This window comes from Saprolegnia diclina, assembly GCF_000281045.1.
Source record: "Saprolegnia diclina VS20 unplaced genomic scaffold supercont1.82, whole genome shotgun sequence".
NCBI classification, from domain to species: Eukaryota; Oomycota; class Saprolegniomycetes; order Saprolegniales; family Saprolegniaceae; genus Saprolegnia; species Saprolegnia diclina.
The window spans coordinates 183,053-206,073 of record NW_008246149.1 but is presented as its reverse complement, the minus strand read 5'-3'; the positions used below and the strand labels follow the sequence as shown (position 1 = coordinate 206,073).

The window sequence follows — 23,021 nt, the reverse complement described above, 5'->3', positions numbered from 1 at the left end:
CACGGACAACTCCCAAGGGACTCCGCTCGTGCGTGGGCACGCGCCAGTGGCCCAATCTGGTGTTCTTCACCTTCTCGTCATTGCCGAAGCTATCGCCATGCAGTGAGAAGACGCAGTCTTGATGGAGCTGACGAACTACCCCTGCCTCGGCTCCAACGCTTTCATAAATTCATCAACAAACACCATAAGCCTAGGTGAACCTGTCGAGTGTATCGAGCGACTCCATGGCTGGACGCAACACGAGCATTCGACTTCGAGCATTCGACTACGAAGCTGTTGATCGGACAATGCGTAAGAGGAAGTAGCTTTTGATGTTGTCTGCGTTTGTTTAGTCCATGCCCGTTTGGGGCTTAAATTTATTGGCTTTTTTGAGCTTGTCGACCATTTGCCGGTCTTCGTCAAAGCGCTCGCGCAACGTCTTGAGCTCTACAACGCAGGATGAGTTATTTGTAAGACGCATGCAAATAGCGTACGGCCGCGCTTCTTCTCGCGCAGCTGGAAGCGGTAGAAGTCGGTGAGCTCCTTGCTCTTCTGCTTCTTCCGGAACGGCAGGAGCTCCGCGGCCTCTTGACGCTTGCGCTTCGTGTTGACCACCATCTGAAAGCCATCGTCGTCGACGCGGTTCTTCATCTCTTCCCGCTCCTTGCGCTCCTACAGCACATACATGAGCTATCGACCCTTGCATTGCTTGAAAGGGTACCGCTTCTTCTTCCGCGTCAAAGTTCATCATAAACTCGTCGGCGTCGTTCTTGAGCACTTGGAGACCCGGGCGCGCGGCTTGGTACGCTGCCTTGGCGGCCTCGACCACGTCCATCGGCTCGAACGCCGCGTCGTCCTCGGTCGCCGGCAGCGCCGAGAGCTTCAGAAGCTTTGTGAGCGACGCCTTATCCTTGAAAACGACGTGCGCGTTCGTCGCGACGCCCGTCGACTCGGCGCCCAGCGCCACGTGCTGGATCGGCCCCACGCGCGAGAGCAAGGCGGTGAGGCTCTCGACGCTCGAGTGCCGGGGCAGGTTGACCACATACGCGGTGCGGTCGGCCGCCAGCTCGGTTTCGCCGGCGCCGTCCGACTTGGCCGTGTGCTTGGTCACATAGATGTAGCTCGCGAAGGCGCCTTCGTCGGCCGTCGGCAAGGCCACCATGTTGTAGCCCGCGATCTTGCGGCCCATCTTGTCGTCTTGTCAAGCTCTGCGAACGAGCCAAACCTGCGAATTGGTCGTCGTTTATTCATTGGTCATATTTCACCAACTATCCTCCAATGGCATCGTGGCATGCCAGCTCCGTGCAAGCCATTGGCTAGAAAGCATAGGCTGCGAGTCGCCAAAAACACCCAACTTGAAGCACGATATAATATGCTGTGCTGTCGTAAAGTGGCGTGAAAATAGCCGACTACGGCGGCGGTTACAAAAGTGGGCATGCCCATCTTGTATGCCGGGCCGCGCCCGGGGTCGCGCGACGACGATGGTGGCCTCTCGACCAAGGTACCTGGCTTCCTCAGCCCAGCGTCGCTCCGAGATCTCTTGCCACGGAACGCCGCGCGCATGCACCACAAGCGGCCGCGGCGCGAGATGCCCGCCTTGCCGCCGCCGCTGCCTAACGCCGCCAGCGCCATCCGCGCCGACGACACGGCGTGGCAAAAGCAGGCGTGGCCAGACAACGCCCATTACCGAGCTCGTTTGCGGTCCGACGCCAAGCTTCGCATTGCGCGCGGTGTCCTCGACAACAATACGGTCCAAGACCATGTCCGCTGGATCAAGAACAACGTGCCAGTTCGATCGCTGCCCAAGCTCAAGATCTCCAACCACACCAAGATCACGTCGCTCACCGACGTCTTTGAGCGACTGCTGCGTCACCGCATGCAGGCTGCCTTTGACCACTGGCAGCACGGTGTTGCGACCGAGAAGCACGCCGAGGCCATATCTGCGTTTACAAAGAGCCGCGCCTTGGGATCGCTCCAGGGCATCTGGGAGCGCTGCTGGCTCGCAACTCGCAACCGCGCTTTTGCGTCTCTCGCCACGGATTGGATGTGTGCCCGCGCAGAAGAGCGCGACGCCGCGGCGGCCGAGATCCAGCGGCACTGGCGCCGGCATCGCCATCGGCACACGCTCCTGCACACGCGTCAGGACCTATCGGCGCGCTGCCTGCAAGCCAATGTCCGTCGCCGCTTGTTTCGAAAGCGCTTTGCTCGCTTTCTAAAGACGGCCCGTCAACACCGCGCGGCGGCACAGATCCAAGCCGCGTTCGCGAGGCATCGCGTGTATCAAGCGTACAAAATATGCTCGCAACGGCTCGCACACGAGGCGGCGGCGCTGCGACTGCAGCGCTGGCTGCGCACGTCCGTGTACCGCAAGCAGTGGCTCTTTCGACGGGCAGCGACGCTGCGCTTGCACGATGCGGCCGGTGTCGTCCAGCGCGCGCTTCGAGCACACCTCGCACGGACGCTTTTGTATCGCGCGCGATGCTACAAGGTCGCCGCACGCATTCAACGCGCGTGGCGCGCCTACGTTGCGTACTGGCTGCGTCGACGCAGTCAGCTCTTCGATCACCTCCAATCCGCCTTTGCACTCGGGACACGGCACCTCGCGGTGATTCTCTTGCAAGCACGGCTACGTCAATGGATCGCCATGCGTCATGTCGCGCGGCGGCGAAGCCAGTTGGCGGCCGCGCTTGTGCTGCAGTGTGCGTGGCGCCAGTGCTACGCCCGGCAAGTGCGCACGCAACGGCTGCAAGAGCTGCGCTTCGCCCAGTGGATGGCGGCAACGACCGTGCAGCACGCCTACCGATGCTACCGCGACCGCCTTCTCTTTCGCCACGTCCTTGCAACGTCGTGCGTGCCCTTGTACTTGCGAGCGGCGCGACTGACGTCTGCGGTACGACTCTGGACTGCGAAGCGCGTCGGCTAACTCGGCACTAGGTCCAACGGCGCCTTCTGTACAGTCGCTACAAGCCCTTTCTCGAATCGAGCGCGTCGTCGTCGATTGCGTATGCGTGGAAGAAGCACTGTCGGTACGAAGGCTACATGCGGGCTCGACGCGCGTGGGCGTCGAGCGTCTTGCAGCGGGTGTGGCGCAGCACCTGCACGGTGCGCGTCTTCAAACGGCATCTCCGGCACTGCCACCACAGTGCCCGCCGCATCCAACGCATGGTACGAGCTCGTCGTTGGCCCGTTCTCAGGAAGTCTGCAGGTTCGGTCGCGACTCGCAAGAAGCCGCGCGCGGCTCTATATTGCACGCATGCAAAAGGTGGCCCTTGACGCACTCCTTGCACGGCAGAACCAAGCGGCGCTTCGAATCCAAGCTGCGTGGCACCGGCACCAAGGCCACCTCGCGCGCTTTCTTCGCAAACAAGCCGAGCTCATTGAGCGCGCGCGCCGTCACGACGCTGCCATTGCGATACAGGTCCAGACGTCGTCGTCTCATGGCTCCTCTCAACTTGTCAAATTAGACATTCGTGCGCAGTCGACGGGCACGGCATGCGTCCAAAGTGCGTCTTGCGCAAGGCGTCGCCACGATTGCGCTTCTTGTGCGGGCGCGTCACGATGCAGCGACAACGCTACAGCGGTTTGTACGAACGCAAAAAGCCACCAAGCTTGGACGGGTATTCCAACATGTCGTATTTGCGCGCGTAGCCACTCGGTGCTGGGTAGATTATGATGACAAAGCTACGGCTGCAGCGCCATGCGGCGGCGCAACGGCACAAGCGCCAAGCCGTCATTTCGGCCTTTCTAAGCGAGAGCTCGGTTGCGCGTGCGGAGGAGGCGGTGCGCATGGCCGCTGTGCGCGCCAACCACGACAAGGTCGAGGCTGCCAAGGCGCGGGCGGCCGCTGAAGCCGCCGAAGCCAAGCGACTGCGTATCGAAGCCAGCAAAGCCAAGGCGCGCCCGCCGCCGCGCGAGTACAAGACGAAGAAGAAGACACAAACGCCACCGGACGCAGCGACCACCGCCGCGTGGGTACCAGCCTACGACGCGGCGTCGGGCCAAAGCTACTACTACAACACCCTCACGGGCGAGTCCAAGTGGTCGCTCGATGCATCGGCGTAGGGCTCTCAATGTGATGTGTCAAGCAAAGAGGAGCCCAATGGATCCGTGTCGATTTGCCCAACAAAGAAACTCGCGGCGAAAGCATTATCTTTCAATGCGTCGGGTGGCATAGACTAGGGGTAGGGTGTAGCGTCGTGCCAAAGGTAACGACGTGGACGACGATTAATCGTTCGTACGTGTCGCGCCAGGGGGCACGGTGCTGGACAAGCGTGATCACGCTACGTTGTGTGTTATCATGACGCTAACACACGCAAGTTCACTCGGCAATGCCATCACAAAGAACCAAAAGGACTGGATGAACCAATCACCGTGATCGTTCGCCTCTCCAAACCATAGCCACAAGCCACACAGCACCCCGCGCTGCGTGCTTGAGAAATGCCTTCTTTGCATTGGCATTCGTACTGTACCGACACGCGAAAGCAGATCCGCGACGACATGCGACCGATCTTTGCGCACTTCATTTTCAGACAACGAACGTCTGGCACTCAGCCAGCAGCACTTGAGATCCTGCCAGCAGCGCTAGCCAGCAGGGTCATACATGATGACAATGTCGGGTCCCCAACACGCCTTTTCTTTTCATAGAGGCATAACGGTTCGCGCCGTGGGGCGACACGGTTCATCGTAGAGTCGCCACGTGATCGACCAAAAGTATCTTGCGCAGTCGAGCCACGGATTGGTCTGGGTGCTTCTGGGTGATGGGCTTCACAGTCCTTTTCAAGCATATAGTAGTTTCCATCGCGCTCGATTAGGTGATGTTTGGTGATGTTTGAAAGTGGTGGTGCAGCATCGCGGACCCTTTTGTTTGTAAACACGATTTGGACCTCGCTCGATTCAGCGCGACGAATCTAGATTCTAGATGTGAATGGCTACTAGTACTAGTACACGAGTATCAGCCCAATGATCAGCACCTCTGTTTGTCCCAGCGACTGCAAGCCCTCTCCAGGGGCACTGCGACCCGCCTACGCATGTCCTACAGGTTACAGCCTCCCTCCCCCCGCCGTTGAATAAACGCCCAGTCCCGGTGCTATACGCACTGCAATAAACAAAGCGTCTTCAACCTTTGGTAATGGTCCAGGGCATTGCATCGACACAAGCATCGGTGTCGTGTCCGTCGCAACGACCTGCGCGTCCCGTCCAGGCAAGTGGCTCGTTTTTGGCTATAGCCTGTATGCACACTGGTTCTTTGGTTATTCCTCGCCACACAACCGCTTGACGTCTGCAAACAATACGCTGCGTAGCGTCGTCGTCGTCTTCTTTTTTTTCTGATCAGACTGGAGATGTAGACCCGACAAGATTGAAGCGTGAGAGACGTGCGTCGACCACGCAACTCTCTCTCTTTCGCTTGGTTATACTAGGAGTATCTTTTGCCGTGGACCGACTAGGATCGCATGTCGCTCAAGAGATGTGCTTGTAGAAGGCAAAGCGTATGAATACTGCTTGACATCGGACCAAAGACCAAGCGATGAGAGCCGCAAGATCGCGGCAACGTCGGTGGATTTGTAATCACGTGTGCCGGACCACTCTTCTTGTGGATGTGTGTGGTGGCGCCACCAACGTACCACAGGCACATATGCAGTGACACACGGTGCTTCCTCACATATCCGCTTGGCTGCGATGGCTTTGATAGCGGTGGCTGCGACCTTTTCTGGCGACGAGGTCAACAAGCGCGACAACGCCGGTAGGTATAGTGTGGGACAATGGCCCCTAACCAAAATGTTCTGTGGCGGTGAGGCCGCGTGTCCTAATCTTATGGTGCGATCGACGCCGGTATCTCATCCAGTACCTGGCCAGCACCTGGCATAGCGCTGGATGGTTTTACCCTTCACACGAACGGCACCGAAAGGAGTTGCCCGGGAAAGTGTATGCTTTCATACTCCAAGTGGATGCGGACTTAGGGACTTTCTCCTTGATCCAGTTGAAGTTACGTCCTGGGATAGGTGGCCATCGGATAAGTTGTCCACTTCCGTCGCCCAGCTGCTGCTTCTTTGCTTCGATAAGGATCATACAAAGAGCAAGATGTGAACGCTAAAGGCGCGCCTGAACTTCGACTTGCAGCTTCGAGTTGAGACTGGCCAAAAGTGACTGGCCAATAAGAATCTGAGAATGCGAAGGTACGGTCAGGAAGCGTTGGATACGTGGGCGCAGGCAATTCCAGCTTTGCGAGCGAATTCGAGCGGACGGTCGGCATGTCCCATCCTCGGACATAGCCAACCTCTGTTTGGTCATCATTTCCTCTTTTGCACAGGCCAACGCACATGGGATTCATCGACGACCTCTTCCGCACCAAGCCCATCGAAGTCATCGAGGCCGAAGAGCGCAAGGAAGAGCTGCCGCGTGAGCTCGGACTTCGTGATCTCATCCTCATTGGTATCGGCGGTACCGTCGGCACCGGTGTCTTTGCGACGACCGGCGATATCATTAGCGGCGCGGCTGGCGCGGCTGCGTTCGTCTCGTGGCTCATTGCCGGCTTTTCGTGCATTCTTAGTGGCTTTGCCTACATGGAGATGAGCTCGCTCATCCCGTCGTCCGGTTCGACGTACGCGTACTCGTACCACGTGCTTGGTGAGCTTCCGGCTGCGATTGCGGCGTGGCTCTTGACGCTCGAGTATGGCATGTCGGGCGCCGGTGTCGCTCGCTCGTGGGGTACCAAAGTCCAGGAGTGGGCCAAGGAAGGTCTCCCGGAAGGCTCGACCAAGGTCGACTGGCTCAACATGGAGTACTACTCGTTCCTTGCGTGCCTCATCTTTGCGCTCTCGGTCGGCGTCCTCCTCGGCGGCATGAAATTTGGCAAGATCTTCATCAACGCATTCACCGGCACCAAGGTCGTCATCGTGCTCTTCGTCATCATTGCCGGCTTTGCGATGACGGACACGGTCAACTTTACGCCGTTTGTGCCCGACTTTGTCCCAGCACACGATGACGAGCCAGCGCGCTTTGGTGTCCAAGGTATCATGCTCGGTGCGTCGCAGGCCTTCTTTGGCTACGTCGGTTTCGATGAGGTCTGCTGTCTCGCCGCCGAGGCCAAGGACCCGCGCCGCGTCATGCCCCGCGCTGTCATTGGCACAGTCCTTGGCACGATGATCCTCTCTGCGTTTGCATCGCTTGCGCTCTCGGCCATGATGCCGTACGACGCGGCGACGCCGTTTGGCTTCAACTTTTCGGCCGGCTTCCGCTACGTCGGCCTCGATTGGGCAGCCACGATCGTGCACATTGGCGAGACGGGCACGATGCCGATTGTGGTTCTGATCGCGTTCCTTGCGCAGCCCCGTTTGATGTACGCCATGTCGGTTGACGGTCTCTTGCCCAAGATTTTTGGCAAGGTCGAGAAGAACGGCAACCTTTTCTGGAGCACGTTCCTCTGCGGCAGCTTCTTCTGCCTTGTTGCGCTCTTTGTGCCGTTCTCGTACCTCTGGAACCTGGTGTCGTTTGGCATTTTGATGTCGTTCAACATGACCAACTCGGCGCTCATTTTGAACCGGACGCGCGACTCGTCGGCGCACATTGTGTACAAGCTCACGGGCGCGCTCGTCGCGACGTCGTGCCTCTCCATGTTCCTCTTTGAAAAGGGGTATGTGGAGGCCACCGACTCGGCGACCGGGTACCTCGTCGCGTCCATGATCTTGCTTGCACTTGTGTTTGCGCTGGCGATCATCATCTTTGTCAAGTGCCCGCAGAACGTCGGCCCCCGCGAGTGCTACCGCGCGCCGCTTGTGCCGTTTGTGCCTGCGCTTGCGATCACGATCAACTGGTTCCTCATCGCGCAGCTTCCGGCGCGCGACATTGGTTATGGCTTTATCTGGATCGGCGTCGCGATTGTCTTTTACTTTGCCTACGGCTTCCGCAACAGCGCGGGCAAGGACGGCTGGGCCACGATGCTCAACGACGGCTACATTGGCCACAACGCCGTGCGCCCGTCCATGAGCTCGATGATGGCTGACCAGAAGGAGTCGATTCTGAGCGCCAAAATGGGCCTCCAGGCCAACGAGCATTAAAGCGTATTGTACATTGTAGACGAATCATTTTTAAAAATTCACGTGTCGTTCAACTACTTTTGGGCTCCCGCTCTTCGTACCGGTCGTTTGCGCAGTTATTGTCATGGCGTTATTATGTCTGGGGCTGGGTTAGCTCTATGTCCAGGGCTGGGTCAGCCCTAAGCTGGACGTCGCGCGGCAGTGTTCTGCACTCAGACTCAGTGTCGATATGCAGTACCAATGATGCAGAACTAGTAGATTCTCGACACGACAAAAGTCGGAATCCGCTTTCCATTGCATTTGGAAGCGACTAGACACTCGCATTCTCGCTCGACCGTAAGGGGCGTCCATCCGAATCAAAGAATACCGAGATGAACCGTTATCATCAATGAATCAATGCGGGTTGATGGACCTCGTATCCAAACCTGCCTCGCAGAGGCTCTGGTGCGCGGCAAAAGCACGTCGTCTTGTGCCTAGAACGTTGGCAAATTCATTGCTGCTTCTTGCTTTCTGCACAGGGCTTGGAGGGCTTCCGTCGGTATGGCTTGGTCACGGCTGCCGTCCGTCCGGCGAGGCGATGATGGTGACTTTGTCGTTGAACCGCGACGTGGTGCTGCTGCCAAATTACTGCAAATCCATGGCTTGCTTGGACATGATCGAAGCGGATCTACTGCGGCGAGCGCGATGCCTCTTCCATCGTTGCTACAACCAAGAACTACTCAAAGGGTCGTCTGCACGAGAAGCAAATGCCGATGCGACGTTGCCTGTCGACTCAGACGGGAGGCGACTCAGACATGGGTGCTGCGGTGGACGTCATCCCTGTACATGACGCCTGCGAGCCTCTGTCTCGCTCACGGACGGAGCTCTCCGCGGGAACATCAGCATTGGTCTCGTGCGTTGTCGTCGACCGAAAATATACCATTCGATCTCATGCGATAAACTTTTATTGCACGAGATCGAATGGTATATATTTCGAAAAGTACCAGTAGAGAATAGAGGCAAGTGGACTGCTCAACAAATCAGACACCAACACTCTGACAGTATGAGTTTCGGCATCGAGTGTTGTCCATGGCGTGATCACTTTGATGTTGGTCCACGTTTCTTTACGGTCGGTGCACATCCTGCCAGCCCATCGCAATTTCGCGCCACGTATCCCAAACCCATCTCCTCCAGCACTTCCGCGCACCGCCCAAGCTAATCGCTTGCACTTTTGCATACTGGACATATAGGCAGAAGATGATCGCCGAGCGCCAAGATGAATGAATGGCGACCACCGACTGAGTAGCTCATCCGGCCTGCGCCGTCCACACGACCCACACGACAACGACAAAGCACCACCTTGGAACTGCAGCACGACCCGACCGCACGATCCGTTTGATTCAATAAAACTGCTGTGGTAAAACAAACTGCAGAAGAGTACGCGATGTCTAAATCGCGGCTGGTACTTCGAAGTGCAACATCCGTAAAGGCTGAGAAGATGTCACGTCGTTGAATTCGAATCAGACGGCACAAATAACGCACCTTCGCTACTCAGATAAAGGCCAACCACGCCGACTCATTTCGGCGAAAGAACGTTCATGGTGCGATGCCTACACTTGCAACTCGCTTGTGCGCAAACTAGGAGTCGCAAGACCATGACCTGTGTCCGTTCCATCACGCGTCTGGGTGCGCGTCTGGATGACACATCCAGGTGACGGTTCTCTACGAACGTGTATCCGTGTCCGCGCAGTGTCGCTGACCGACCACACGAATTTGCAGCGGCGAAGAGGACCCGATGAGCCACCCGATGACAACAACAGCTACGAGTTTAAATGGATGGCATCCTCGTTGCAGTACAAACATTGCTTGATATGGCGTGTACTCTCTGTACATGACATAGTATAGACCTTCCTCGGCTGACAAAAAAGCGATGCATTGCAGCGTGCTATCTGGCTTCGTAACAATACCTAGTACGGTATGTATGGCGGTGGATAGTCTGCAGTCAGCGATGTGGTGGGTAAAACGGCATACCTGTCCGTCCCTTACATGGCCCATTCCCTTCCTGCAGCACGGGACGGGAGCTATGAAAAGGAAGTAGCGGGGCATTCTCCACACTGCGCGACCGACCAGATTGCCGAAATGGAGCTGCCTTGGATCCAATTGAAGTTGGGTCGCACCAGCTGGGCGTGGCAGGTGGTATGTGTGTGCCCATCTGATCACGACCAATGCATACAAACCACCCACCAAGCTTGCGGGAAGCCAGAGAGACGTGGGCGATTCGAACATAGCTGGACAACATTTGATTGGTCAAAAATATGTTGACCAATCCGATGCGATTCGAAGTTTTTCTTAGCCAATCCGAGCGCGTGCACCTGCTCTTGAGCTTCAAGGAGCTGGTCGTCCCACGCTGTGCCAGCTGGGACTGTACTTTTTCGCCTTCTCACAAAATGGGTATAGAAACTTCAAGAGAAAAAGCCGAATTTCTATCTCGCAAAAAACAAGATCTTAGTCTGAGTTTGCCGTTTGGGAAGCTCACTTTGCCTTTTTCTTTGTCGGCCGCAGTAGAGCATGGGCATCATCGACACGCTCTTCCGGACCAAGCCGATCGAGGTCATCCACGCCGAAGAGCGCAAGGAGGAGCTGCCTCGTGAGCTCGGCCTCATCGATCTCATCCTAATCGGTATCGGTGGTACCGTGGGCTCTGGTGTCTTTGCGACGACGGGCGACATTATCAGCCAGACCGCCGGCGCCGCAGCCTTTATCTCGTGGATGATTGCCGGCTTTTCGTGCATCCTCAGCTGCTTTGCGTACATGGAGATGAGTTCGATCATCCCGTCGTCCGGCTCGACGTACGCCTACTCGTACCACATTCTCGGCGAGCTCCCGGCCGTCATTGCGGCGTGGCTGTTGACGCTCGAGTACGGCATGTCGGGCGCCGGCGTTGCTCGCTCGTGGGCCACCAAGGTCCAGGACTGGGCCAAGGAAGACCTCCCGATCAACTCGACCAAGGTCGACTGGCTCAATGACGAGAACTACAGCTTCCTCGCGTGCCTCGTCATGATCCTCTCGGTCGCGATTCTCCTCGGCGGCATCAAGTTTGGCAAGATCTTTATCAACACGATCACGACGACCAAGATCGCGGTCGTGCTCTTCGTCATCGTGGCCGGTTTCTCGTTCATCAACACGGACAACCTCTCGCCGTTCGTGCCCGAACTGATCCCCGCGACCGAGAAAGACCCGGCCCAGTTTGGCGTCCAGGGCGTCATGCTCGGCGCGTCGCAGGCCTTCTTTGGCTACGTTGGTTTTGACGAAGTCTGCTGCCTCGCCGCCGAGGCCAAGGACCCGCGCCGCGTCATGCCCCGCGCCGTCATTGGCGTCGTGCTCGGCACGATGTTCCTCAGTTCGTTTGCGTCGCTAGCACTCTCGTGCATGGTGCCGTACGACGCGCCCCTTGACAATGGCCTTTACTTTTCCTCGGGTTTCCAGTACGTCAACGCGACGTGGGCTTCGACGATCGTGCACATTGGTGAGACGGGTACGATGCCGGTCGTCGTCTTGATCTCGTTCCTTGCGCAGCCCCGTTTGATGTACGCCATGTCGGTCGACGGTCTCTTGCCCAAGATTTTTGGCAAGGTCGAGAAGAACGGCAACCTCTTCTGGTGCACGCTCATCTCTGGTGCCTTCTTTACGATCATTGCGCTCTTCGTGCCCTTCTCGCTGCTCTGGAACATGGTGTCGTTTGGCATCTTGGTCTCGTTCAACATGACCAATTCGGCGCTCGTGCTCTCCCGGACGCGCGAATCCTCGGCCAACATTGCATACAAGCTCACGGGCGCAATGGTGGCGACGGGCCTCCTCGCCATGTTCCTCTTCCAGAAGGGCTACGTCGAGGCGGTCGAAGGCGGCAACGGCTACCTCATCGTGTCGATGCTCTTGCTCGCGCTTGTCTTTGTCATCGCGACCATCATCTACGTCAAGTGCCCGCAGTCGGTTGGCCCCATGGACTGCTACCGCGCGCCGCTTGTGCCGTTTGTGCCGGCGCTCGCGATCACGATCAACTGGTACCTCATTGCGCAGCTGCCGGCCAAGGACATTGGCCTCGGCTTTGCGTGGATTGGTGCCGCGATTCTCTCGTACTTTGCCTACGGCTTCCGCAACAGCGCTGGCAAGGACGGCTGGGCCACGATGCTCAACGACGGCTACGTCGGTCACAACTCGGTGCGCCCGTCGCTCTCGTCGATGCTCGGCGAAAAGACCAACAACATTTTGAGTGCCAAGGCGCCGCTCCAGGCCAACCAGCACTAGAAGCCTAGACATGATGTTGTGTCGTGGATGTATATAACGTAGTCGTTGGTTCTTTTAATGCAAACCACTCTTGGTACATGTCGTATAGTCCTGCATCCGGTTCATGTCGAGACGTGGGTCGACGGCTTTGAGCAGCAAGTTGGCGAAGACAAATGCCGCAAGCCCGTACACCAACATCCTTGACAAGCGCTTCGAAGGTCCAGTGCGGTTGCTGTGAGAGCTGCTGGCGTGCGCTTGACGCCGACGTGTCCTTGGTTACAAGCCACAGCAACGTACACTGAGTCCTCCCATCGTCCAGTGGGTGCAGCGTTAAAGACCAGCGGCGCGTCGCGAGATTGCAGCAGCAGTAGGTTGGGAGCAATTTGCGTACTGCGCAACCGCGACCGGTGCGACGGATGCACCCATCCTACGTCGTGTAGAGTGGCAGGCACCGTAAGCTACCAGCTACTGTACCGTAGCACCTTCGCCAAGATCTGAGTTTAACGTCCAATGATGTGATTGGCGCTGGTATGGATACCGCGTGGACCAATCAGCGACGAGAAAAGATACCGCATTCGAAATGGACGGTCCAAATGCAGAACTTGCTTCGACGCAGCGTCTCGTCGCTCCATCCATGTCTCTTTGGAGAGATACTAGTGTACTAGTACCGGTAGCCTTGTCATGCTTGACTATTGTATCTCGTACTCGACGGCTACGAGATAACACAGGAGCCCCCTATAATCGAACCTTGATACCGAGCGGTAAACAACCAGTGCCTAACGCGCTCGACGAAGACCCAAGTGAAGTCGATAGGAAGCCCCTGCATGTATGTGCTCAATGCCCTCTATGAGGTCCTTGGAAACTTTGTGATGACGAGCAAGCTTATGCACCCTCAGCATGTCGGCGAGGCAGCGACAGCTGCGTCTCAGTGTGGAGCGGCCGAGCTTGGCGCGGCCTAGCACTGAGGCATATCGAACGGTTAAAATACGCATTGGCAGCAATATACATATTAGTATTGTACATGTACACTGCATCTACAGTAGTCTGACCTGATCTTAGAGCTCGCGGATGCCGTAACCTACTTGCCCAAACCAAATGCTTTCGATCCGAAGCGAATTGAAAAGGGATTTAGCGCCAACAACCACTGTTTACAAGGGTTTAAAGCCGAGCCGAGTCTCATGCATGTACATCCTCTGCAAGCGAGTACCAACAAATCGTCTTAACGCGTCCATTCAGAGTCGTACAACGTCAAGTTGGCCTGGTACAGACCTTGTTGGCCTGGCCCACGAGGTTTTATACTCCAGTCAACGGTGCCACTACAAGTAGGACGAGTCGCCCTACTTTTAGCAAGTCCGAGTGGCGTGCACGTTGGAGACTACATTCGTTGAGATGTATACGATAACAGAGAGTTCCATCGCTCGAATTGCAGCAACAGCGAAGGCTGGTTGGAGCTTGACGTCTCCTTCACCTTTTGCGGCCCTGGCGCCTCTAGCACCTGATGCAGTCGACTACACTATACTGTAGTGCGTCGCGCCTGCTGAACGTGTGGTGAAGGGATCAGGCTTTCGGAGTCATGTTGGTTCCATGGATCCTTCCATCATGTCGACTCATACGCTGCGATGGTATTAGCTACCGTCGCGATGCCCAATCGAAGGCGTCGAACCCGACATGCGGTGCCCGCACCCACAAACGCGTAATTCCAGCACCTGTCCGTGCCCCACACTTGGTTTGTGACGTGGCGCGACGCGAGGCCACTGCGCGATTTCATTTGCGTACGTTGCCTGCGACGGACGCCCACATACTCTTTGCACAAGCTACAACGTAATAGCAACTCTAGTATTCTGTACAACTTATATTCAATGGACGAAACAGACTCCGCAGCGGATCCTACTGTACCCGACTGATAGCGAACAAGTCCAAAATGGATGGTCCAGATGCAAATTGTCTGAAATTGCACTTTGGTTTCTGCGTACCAAAACTTTAACATGAAGAAAAAGCACACGCCTTGTCGGCACGTTGAGGATCCATCCACGACGACTGACGTTCGCGATGACCTCCACGTCGTTTGGTGTCTCTCATACGACGCGAACAAAAACCAAAAGTCAATGCGTCGTTGGAACCACCGTGGTACGTGGTAGCGTGACACGTGCGAGCCGTGCCCCAAGACGACGCCCAGCCGATGACCGTGCCTACGCGATTTATTATTTGCTCGGGAAGCGGCATGTAACTTCCATGATATTATCCCTGCGTCTCTACGAGTCATTTCTCAATCGTCCCACCAGCACACATGGGTCTCCTCACGGCAATGTTCCGCACCAAGCCCATCGAGGTCATTGACGCCGAAGAGCGCAAGGAGGAACTGCCGCGTGAGCTCGGGCTCGTCGACCTCATCCTCATCGGCGTCGGGTCTACCGTGGGCTCTGGTGTCTTTGCGACGACCGGCGACATCATCAGCAAGACTGCAGGCGCTGCCGCATTTCTCTCGTGGCTCATTGCTGGCTTCTCGTGCATTCTCAATGGCTTTGCGTACATGGAAATGAGTTCGCTCGTGCCGTCATCCGGCTCGACGTACGCCTACTCGTACTACGGTCTCGGCGAGCTCCCGGCCGTGGTCGCTGGCTGGCTCTTGACGCTCGAGTATGGCATTTGCTCGGCCGGCGTTGCGCGCTCGTGGGCCGACAAAGTCCAAGAATGGGTCAAAGAAGGTCTTCCCGAGGGCTCGACGTCGGCAAATTGGCTCAACGATTCGCGCGCGAGCTTCCTCGGCGCGCTCTGCATGGCGGTCTGCGTCAGCATCGTTTTGATTGGCATCCGCTTTGGCAAGCATTTCATCAACGTTGTGACGACGATCAAGATCAGCGTCGTCCTCTTCATCATCATTGTCGGCTTCATCGCGACGCAACCAGAGAACTTCAAGCCGTTCGTGCCGCCGCTTGTCCCCGCGACCGCCGACGCGGCCTCGCAGTTTGGTGTCCAAGGCGTCATGCTCGGCGCGTCGCAGGCGTTCTTTGGGTACACGGGGTTTGACGAGGTCTGCTGCATGGCTGCCGAGGCCAAGAACCCGCGCAAGACGGTCCCGCGCGCGGTCATTGGCGTCATCCTCGGCACGATGGTGCTCAGCTCCTTTGCGTCGCTCGCGCTCGCGGGCATGATGCCGTACGACGCCAACCCGTCAAACGGCTTTTACTTCTCCGCGGGCTTTCAGTACCAAGGCTACAACTGGGCAGGTACGATCGTGCACATTGGCGAGGTCTGCACGATGCCGATCGTGGTCCTTGTCGGGTTCCTCGCGCAGCCGCGTGTCTTGTACGCGATGGCTGTCGACGGTCTCTGCCCGCCCATCTTTGGCAAAGTCGACAAGAAAGGCAACCTATTCTGGAACACGCTGATCACGGGCATCTTCTTCACCATCATTGCGCTGCTCGTGCCGTTCGACTATCTCTGGAACTTGGTCTCGCTCGGTATTCTGGTCGGCTTCAACATGACCAACTCGGCGCTCATTTTGGTCCGGACCCGCGAGGCCGCGCCGAAGATTGCGTACAAGCTGACCGGCGCACTCGTGGCCGTCTCGCTCGCCTCGATGTTTCTCTTCCAAAAAGGTTATGTGGTTGCGACCGAGCCTGCGAACGGATACCTCGTCGCGTCCTTGGTGCTCCTCGCTGCGGTCGTCGCCATCACGTTTGCGATTTACTACCTCTGCCCCCAAAACGTCGGGTCGCCCGACATGTACCGGTCGCCGCTCGTGCCGTTCGTGCCGGCGCTCGCGATCACGTGCAACTGGTACCTCATTGCGCAGATGGGAGCGCGGGACATTGGTCTGTGCTGCGGCTGGGTCGGCCTCGCGGTCCTCTCGTACTTTGTCTATGGCCACCGGTACAGCGAAGGCCAAAACGGCTGGGCCGCGATGCTCCACCATGAGTACACGGGGCTCAACTCGGTGCGCCCGTCGCTCACAAGCCAGATTGTCGGCGAGAAGAAGGACTCGATCCTCGGCTTCAAGCTCCAAGTGGCTACCCCGTCCAAGTAAAATTTGATGTCTAGTGTTTCTTAGTTTAAAAATGGCCAACATGCACCCCACGTTGCGTTCTACACTCGGTTGACGTCGAGCTTGTGTCGGAACTAGTACACACGCTTGCCGAAGATAACATTGCCGAATCTGTCCCTTCCCCGCATGGATGCGAGACATTTGTCGTCGCGACGGTCCACAAGAGAATATCCACTTGGATACACTGGATACACTCAAGTTTCTATCAAGGAAATTTGTAAAGTATCAAATGCGTGGCGCTAGGAACTCGAGATTAAATACATTGTCTCATATGCAGGTCACGGAATGGAAGAAGCTGCGAGATGTCCATAGCAAAGCGGGGCAACATTCGCAGCGTGGGTTGTCGTTGATAGATGCCTAGACCAAACCACCGTTTCAAAAACATCAAGTTGATACACAGTTTCTCAAGCGCCAATCGGTTTAAACTTGGAGAATTGCATCCTTTGGCAAGTGCAATTTGGTCCATTGCTCTTTCTGATGTCCGCTGATGGCCAATCAGCGACTCAATAGTCTCGCTGCAACGATTTAGTCGTCGCAAAAACGCCCTTCTGTCGGGATCGGAGATTTAAAGATTTAAAAGGGAGTTTTCTTTGTGTAGTAAAGTTAGTAATGTGTATTATTGTACACTATTGGAGCAGGAAAAATCATTCATATCGAAAAATCGACGCGCGTTCGAATTACTGTCGCATTCGCACCGGTAACGTTACTCGTGCTGTTGGGTTGTAGAGTCTGCCGCTGCGCCATGTATGCACAACGGCAACCTGATGTGCCAGTGCACATTTGAATTAACTGCGGTGGTCACATTCGCCGTCGCGTCTGTCGAGCGCACTCGGTGCCAAGGCGTCGCCGTCGACGACGACTCGCCCGTGACGTTCCTGCCTGAATTTAAAAAAGGCGGCTGCAAGACGATCGTCCAAGCTGGCAAACTTGGGCCCGTTGTTGCCTCGGAGAGTGGCTTTGTCCGTGGCGTCATGGAAGCATACAACAACCACCACGACCTCGTGCTCCGCCCCGACGACGTGTGGCTCGCGATTCTCACGCAATTCGGTCTGTACGTTGTCGCCAACGCGGACGAGCTCCGGCACTTGCTCGTGACGCACGACGGCCAGAAGGAGCTCACGATCCGCTCCAATGCGTCGCTGTGGACGGCCGACTTTGGTGCGTTCGCGACGCAGTGGGTCGACCTCATGGACGACCACGTCGTGGACCCGAGCCTCAAGCACTGGTTGCTTCCGTCCTTCTCGACGACGACGGACCACGACGTGATTGTCGCTAGCGTCGTGCTCATGGCGACGATGAAGAAGTACTTTAGCTACAAGTGTGGCTTTCTCTGCGGCATTCCGCACGTGACACTGCTCGGCACCGTCGACGACTGGAAAGCCATTCGCAACCGCCTCGACAAGCTCGCCGTGTATGGGCCACGCATGCAGGAGTGGACGACGCTCCTGGCGCCGATCCTCGACCAGTTTGTTGCATCGGCCACCGGCGATGTCGATGTGGCGTTCTGGAACAGCATTTGCAGCCATCACCATGCCGGGTCGGGCACCGACTACATCAGCGGCTGGCTCAGCGTCTTTTGTGTCTTCAACGACAAGGGCGAGTGGCAAGGAGACAAGCGAACGTTGTACGAGGTGCGAATCAAGCCCGATGTGGATCTATGCGCCTTGAAGCCTGGCGACTTTTTTTCCGAGGAAGTCACGCTGCCGTACCCCCTTGTCGACAGTGACTGTATTCCGCCAGGATACCTCACGGTCGACGTGACCCTCGACGACAATGGGACGGAGCGCAAGGCACTCATGTTTGCGGGTCACATGGGCTACGGCATCGGCGACGACAAGGCATCGATTGCACCGCGTGCGAGCTGGGCGATCGTGCTCAAGGACGGCGAGGCCGCACCACCGACCGACGACGAATTGTTCATCACCAAAATTTTGGAACAATTTAAAGTTGCGTCGGCGGCCAACTTCAACCCAGAAGGGGACGCCAGCTAATGCATGCTGTTTTTCTTTGTCAAATGCCAGTTGCAGGCTCAGACGGTGATCACCGCGTTCAGAGGACTTGGGTCGTCGGAGAGGTCGACCAGCTCCATGCACTCCATTTTAGAATACGCAAGAGCATGCATGGCGTCATAGTAGACGACTATGTTGGGCGCAGAAGCCACGATGATGTCGCTGCGTGTACAGGGCGTCGTCAGCGCTGCGTTGGCACCAATATGGCACTTCAAGGCCATCACTCTTCTCGCGGGCACCCAATCAGGAACGGAAACCTGGCAGTATCGATCGTGCAACAAAAGAATGTTGGTCACCGAACTCACTTCTGTTCCCAGTTCCGCTCGAGGAGCCGACATGGAGCCTTTCATTTTGTCATTTGCGATGCACCCGCTGCTTGCGACGGACCAAACCAACTTGGCCGCACTCACGGCGGCAGCGCGCGATGTGGCCATGGACTTTCTCCAGCGCTTACCGAGCGATGTGCCAGCCGCCCGCCCAACGCCGATGTCCAGCGCCAGTGAGCTGCCCCCCATCGACAGCAACCACGGCATCGGTGCCGCCGCTGCGCTCCACCAATTTGAAACGGCGTGGCTGCCTCGTCTCGCGGGCAGTGCGGGGCCACGGTATTCGCCATTGCCGACGTCACTTCGGTCTGACGCACTTACGGACTAGGTACCTTGGTTTTGTCACTGGTGGCGCAACACCCGCGAGTGTGGTCGGCGACTGGCTCACGTCGGCCGTGGACCAGAATCCGCAAAGTCACTGGGACTCGGACGCGCCCGAGCTCGAACGCAAGACCGTGCGGGCGCTAACCGACTGGTTTAACGTGCCGTCGCACGACGGGGCGTTTGTGACCGGTGCGACCATGTCCAACTTTGTCGGACTCGCGATTGCGCGCGAGTGGGTCGGCGATCAGCACGGTGTCGATATTAGTCACGACGGGCTCTGCGGTCTCGGACGCATCGCAATCTACAGCGCGCGACCGCACTCGAGCATCCACAAGGCCGCCTCGATGCTCGGGCTCGGGCGCGCCGCCGTGACGTCCGTGCCAGTGCTGCCGCACCGCGAGGCTATGGACGTCAGCGCGCTCGAAGTCCAGCTCGCGTTAGCACCCGAGACGGCGTCGATCGTGGTCGCGACATTGGGTACGGTCAACAGCGGCGACTTTGACGACATCCCCGCGCTTTTGGCGCTGCGGGAAAAGTACACGTTTTGGCTCCACGTCGACGGAGCATTTGGAGCCTTTGCCGCTCTCGACAAACGCTTGCAGCACCTCGTCGCGGGCCTCGACGGCGCCGACTCGATCTGCATCGACTGCCACAAGTGGCTCAACGTGCCCTACGACAGCGCGATCCAGCTGACGCGACGCCGCGATCTTCAAGTGCGCGTCTTCTCCAACGCCGCCGCGTCGTACCTCGGCGCGATTGGTACGAACCCGAGCTTCGTGCACTTAACGCCGGAAAACTCGCGGCGCTGGCGAGCGCTCGCCGCGTGGTTTGCCATCACGGCGTACGGTCGCGACGGCCACGCCGACATTGTTGTGCGAAATGTCGACGGCGCGCGCGCGCTTGGGGCGCGCATCGAGACCGAGCTCGGGCACGTGCTCCGGCTCTTGGCGCCGGTCCGCCTCAATATTGTCTTGTTTACCTTTGTTAACGAGGCGGCGGCAAACGAAGCGAGTATGCTCGACCTCCTCCAGCGCCTGCGCGACACGGGCGAGGCGTTCATGACGCCAACGTGCTACGACGGCACGTGGGCGATGCGCGCCGCGTTTAGCAATTGGCAAACCACCGCCGCCGACGTCGACCGCGTCTTTGCCGCGCTCCGTCGCGTCGTCGACTAAGGCGACTGCCGTCGATAGCGGTGCCACCGCCAGCACCTTTTGCATCGCCGCCAGCGCCGGTGCACCTTCTCTGTCCGCGGTGGCGAGGAAATCTACGCCAAATCACCATATGGTTCCCCACTATATTCACGTACCACGTTAGTAATAGGTCTGGTTTACTTGATCAATGTATACTATAGTTAACACTTAGGTCCGGTTGACTTACTTTCATTATACCATTGTTAACAGCTAGGTCCGATTAACTCACTAAGAGTATACCATAGTCAATAGAGGTTTGAAAACGCCCTGTCGCAACGCCATCTGACAGGGGGAAATGTGACTCACAGCACGGTCGCCGCGCTCTGCGGAATGGGTGGGAAATTCCCTTGAAGCAATTGTGCTCGTACGGCAATCGTATATCTGGATAATACGTCAAGTCTACTCCCGGTCTGGTTCACTTGCATGAAATATAGTATACAAACAAAAGGTAAACAAGACCTCATAGGTAGCAGTCCCATATCTAGAAAATACGTCGAGTCTAGTACGGTAAAGTCCCCTCTACTACCCGGTCCGGTTCACTCTATGTTAGTATAGTATACAAACAAAAGGTAAATAAGACCTCATAGGTAGCAGTCCCATATCTAGATAATACGTCGAGTCTAGTACGGTAGTCCCTTTTTCTACCCGGTCTGGTTCATTTGAAGTGAGTATAGTATACAAACAAAAGGTAAATAAGACCTCATAGGTAGCACTACAAAATGAAAGACGTAAAACGACCAAGTCATTAAACAGCAAGTGCAAGCAAAGACGAGATCATTTCTCGAGGTATCGGTGGTACATCGTGACCGAGTCCATGGAGCGAATGTCCTCGCCGAGCCTGTTGTTGCTGGCCTCCGCCATGTTGGAGGCCGTCTCGTCGTACGAGCGACCACCGGACTCGACGATGGCGTAGGTAACCCAGTGCTCGACTAGTAGATCGCGAAGAAATTGTACGAGCACTACATAATACACATGTATTACATATGCGGGAGATATCGGGCACTACGTACAAGGCTTGTGCTTGAGCTTGGCGTAAATGTCTATGCTTGAGCTTGGCGTAAATGGCTTCTAGATGGTCGGCACTTGAGCTTCGAGCGGCCATGTGCACGTAGCCTTCCTCCTCGAAGGACAACGAGATACCGGGCACAGACTTCCCCTCGACTTGCTTGCGGGCCCTAACGTTGGCGACAATGTGACGCATACACCACCGGTGTCAGGTAGTTGACATGGCGTTCTTGATCGCCGACATCAGACCTGCATGACAATGAGTGGGTACGGGTGGTAGTACAACAACATGTAAACATAAATGGCACCTTTGTCCCGGTCGGAAAGGAAGCAGGACTGAGCGAGGTCCATGCCGAAGAGGAAAGCCTTGAGTTGCTTGAGAAACCACGACCAGTGGTCGTAGTTCTCGACAGAGGCCAGAGCAAGGGCAACGACGAGGATGTTGTCGCTGTGGTCCTTCGTACTGGCCTGGAGGATCACGCCGCTCTTAGTGTACTCGACTTTCATATGACACGCGTCAAGCCCGATAATCGGCTTGACACGACGGCAACGCCGTTCGTCATCGTCTCTCGATAAGGTTAGGCCGTCCATGGCTTCAATGCTCGCTCGTACTGGTGCATGTACCGGTAAACACCGGCGCACACTGGGTCTTGGTCTACGTCGACATCGTCGGGCAGTGCGTACTGATTGGCGACTCGATGCGTTTCCGCGGCCCTACTGACACACTCGTCAGAGCAACCATCGGTATCTTGCAGATGCACTCCAATAAGAACCCTGCACTGTTTACCAGCTCAACGTACATGCAGGAGTCGATCACATGCATCTCTGGCACGAAAGGCGACCCGCAACCCGGAGTATGGCGCCCGTATACGGCAAGGACGTCCCAAAAGAACGCATGGGATTGCGGCCCTAATTGCATGTACGCTGTGATGAGCTTGCATCCGCTCGACTTCATACGTATTTCTGACAAGTACATGTACACGTACCGTGCTCACATGCTCAAGCTCGCCTGACTCCGCCAGATACCAGTCGCGATGGGCTCGGGCTTCGACGTCATTGAGGCCAAGACAACCATGGAGTTGGCGGGCAACGGCTACAAGAAGACCAAGCATCTCGTCTTTGCTTGCACTTGCTGTTTAATGACTTTGTCGTTTTACGTCTTTCATTTTGTAGTGCTACCTATGAGGTCTTATTTACCTTTTGTTTGTATACTATACTAACATAGAGTGAACCGGACCGGGTAGTAGAGGGGACTTTACCGTACTAGACTCGACGTATTTTCTAGATATGGGACTGCTACCTATGAGGTCTTGTTTACCTTTTGTTTGTATACTATATTTCATGCAAGTGAACCAGACCGGGAGTAGACTTGACGTATTATCCAGATATACGATTGCCGTACGAGCACAATTGCTTCAAGGGAATTTCCCACCCATTCCGCAGAGCGCGGCGACCGTGCTGTGAGTCACATTTCCCCCTGTCAGATGGCGTTGCGACAGGGCGTTTTCAAACCTCTATTGACTATGGTATACTCTTAGTGAGTTAATCGGACCTAGCTGTTAACAATGGTATAATGAAAGTAAGTCAACCGGACCTAAGTGTTAACTATAGTATACATTGATCAAGTAAACCAGACCTATTACTAACGTGGTACGTGAATATAGTGGGGAACCATATGGTGATTTGGCGTAGATAAGGGATTTCCTCCCGCGGTGGCACCAAACGTCGACGACGCGCGTCGGAAAGGCTGCCTCAATAAAGTATCTTTTTCAAGATACCGTGCCATTCCACCAACGCATTTGAAATTCAGTGCAGTCGACCCTCGGAGGGTAGTACACAAGTGT

At 56.4% G+C, this 23,021-nt stretch overlaps 6 protein-coding genes across 6 annotated transcripts; 5 read left to right on the top strand and 1 right to left on the bottom strand.

Moving 5' to 3' along the window:
* Nucleotides 1–267: 267 nt before the first annotated feature.
* On the bottom strand, nucleotides 268–1,209 carry SDRG_15013 (hypothetical protein). The gene is made up of 3 exons (XM_008621176.1): nucleotides 701–1,209; nucleotides 474–651; nucleotides 268–426 (listed from the first exon to the last, which is right to left on the bottom strand). The coding sequence occupies exons 1-3, from the start codon at nucleotides 1,166–1,168 to the stop codon at nucleotides 329–331; spliced, it is 744 nt and encodes a 247-aa protein (XP_008619398.1). The 5' UTR covers nucleotides 1,169–1,209; the 3' UTR covers nucleotides 268–328.
* A 194-nt stretch (nucleotides 1,210–1,403) lies between these two features.
* On the top strand, nucleotides 1,404–4,203 carry SDRG_15012 (hypothetical protein). The gene is made up of 5 exons (XM_008621175.1): nucleotides 1,404–2,869; nucleotides 2,914–3,144; nucleotides 3,185–3,397; nucleotides 3,444–3,596; nucleotides 3,646–4,203. The coding sequence occupies exons 1-5, from the start codon at nucleotides 1,415–1,417 to the stop codon at nucleotides 4,039–4,041; spliced, it is 2,448 nt and encodes an 815-aa protein (XP_008619397.1). The 5' UTR covers nucleotides 1,404–1,414; the 3' UTR covers nucleotides 4,042–4,203.
* Nucleotides 4,204–6,285: 2,082 nt separating this feature from the next.
* SDRG_15011 (hypothetical protein) lies at nucleotides 6,286–8,096 on the top strand. The gene has a single exon (XM_008621174.1). It carries the CDS (start codon nucleotides 6,297–6,299, stop codon nucleotides 8,031–8,033), a length of 1,737 nt encoding a protein of 578 aa, XP_008619396.1. The 5' UTR covers nucleotides 6,286–6,296; the 3' UTR covers nucleotides 8,034–8,096.
* Nucleotides 8,097–10,559: 2,463 nt separating this feature from the next.
* Nucleotides 10,560–16,364, top strand: SDRG_15010 (hypothetical protein; the record flags this gene model as incomplete). Its single annotated transcript, XM_008621173.1, has 2 exons — nucleotides 10,560–11,303; nucleotides 15,307–16,364. 2 exons carry the CDS (start codon nucleotides 10,560–10,562, stop codon nucleotides 16,300–16,302), a joined length of 1,740 nt encoding a protein of 579 aa, XP_008619395.1. The 3' UTR covers nucleotides 16,303–16,364.
* A 720-nt stretch (nucleotides 16,365–17,084) lies between these two features.
* On the top strand, nucleotides 17,085–18,335 carry SDRG_15009 (hypothetical protein; the record flags this gene model as incomplete). Its single annotated transcript, XM_008621172.1, has 1 exon — nucleotides 17,085–18,335. One exon carries the CDS (start codon nucleotides 17,085–17,087, stop codon nucleotides 18,309–18,311), a length of 1,227 nt encoding a protein of 408 aa, XP_008619394.1. The 3' UTR covers nucleotides 18,312–18,335.
* Nucleotides 18,336–18,692: 357 nt separating this feature from the next.
* On the top strand, nucleotides 18,693–20,154 carry SDRG_15008 (hypothetical protein; the record flags this gene model as incomplete). Its single annotated transcript, XM_008621171.1, has 2 exons — nucleotides 18,693–18,934; nucleotides 18,984–20,154. The coding sequence occupies 2 exons, from the start codon at nucleotides 18,693–18,695 to the stop codon at nucleotides 20,152–20,154; spliced, it is 1,413 nt and encodes a 470-aa protein (XP_008619393.1).
* Between the last annotated feature and the right edge of the window lie 2,867 nt (nucleotides 20,155–23,021).

Bases quoted from the DNA above. Each gene is read 5' to 3' on its own strand.
- SDRG_15013 (XM_008621176.1), bottom strand. From the start codon at position 1,168: ATGGGCCGCAAGATCGCGGGCTACAACATGGTGGCCTTGCCGACGGCC. The intron at 652-700 runs GTACCCTTTCAA...TATGTGCTGTAG, and splicing joins TTGACGCGGAAGAAGAAGCG to GAGCGCAAGGAGCGGGAAGA. The intron at 427-473 runs GTACGCTATTTG...CCTGCGTTGTAG, and splicing joins GCGCGAGAAGAAGCGCGGCC to AGCTCAAGACGTTGCGCGAG.
- SDRG_15012 (XM_008621175.1), top strand. From the start codon at position 1,415: ATGCCCATCTTGTATGCCGGGCCGCGCCCGGGGTCGCGCGACGACGAT. The intron at 3,398-3,443 runs GTCCAGACGTCG...TTGTCAAATTAG, and splicing joins ACGCTGCCATTGCGATACAG to ACATTCGTGCGCAGTCGACG. The intron at 3,597-3,645 runs GTATTCCAACAT...GGTGCTGGGTAG, and splicing joins AAGCCACCAAGCTTGGACGG to ATTATGATGACAAAGCTACG.
- SDRG_15011 (XM_008621174.1), top strand. From the start codon at position 6,297: ATGGGATTCATCGACGACCTCTTCCGCACCAAGCCCATCGAAGTCATC.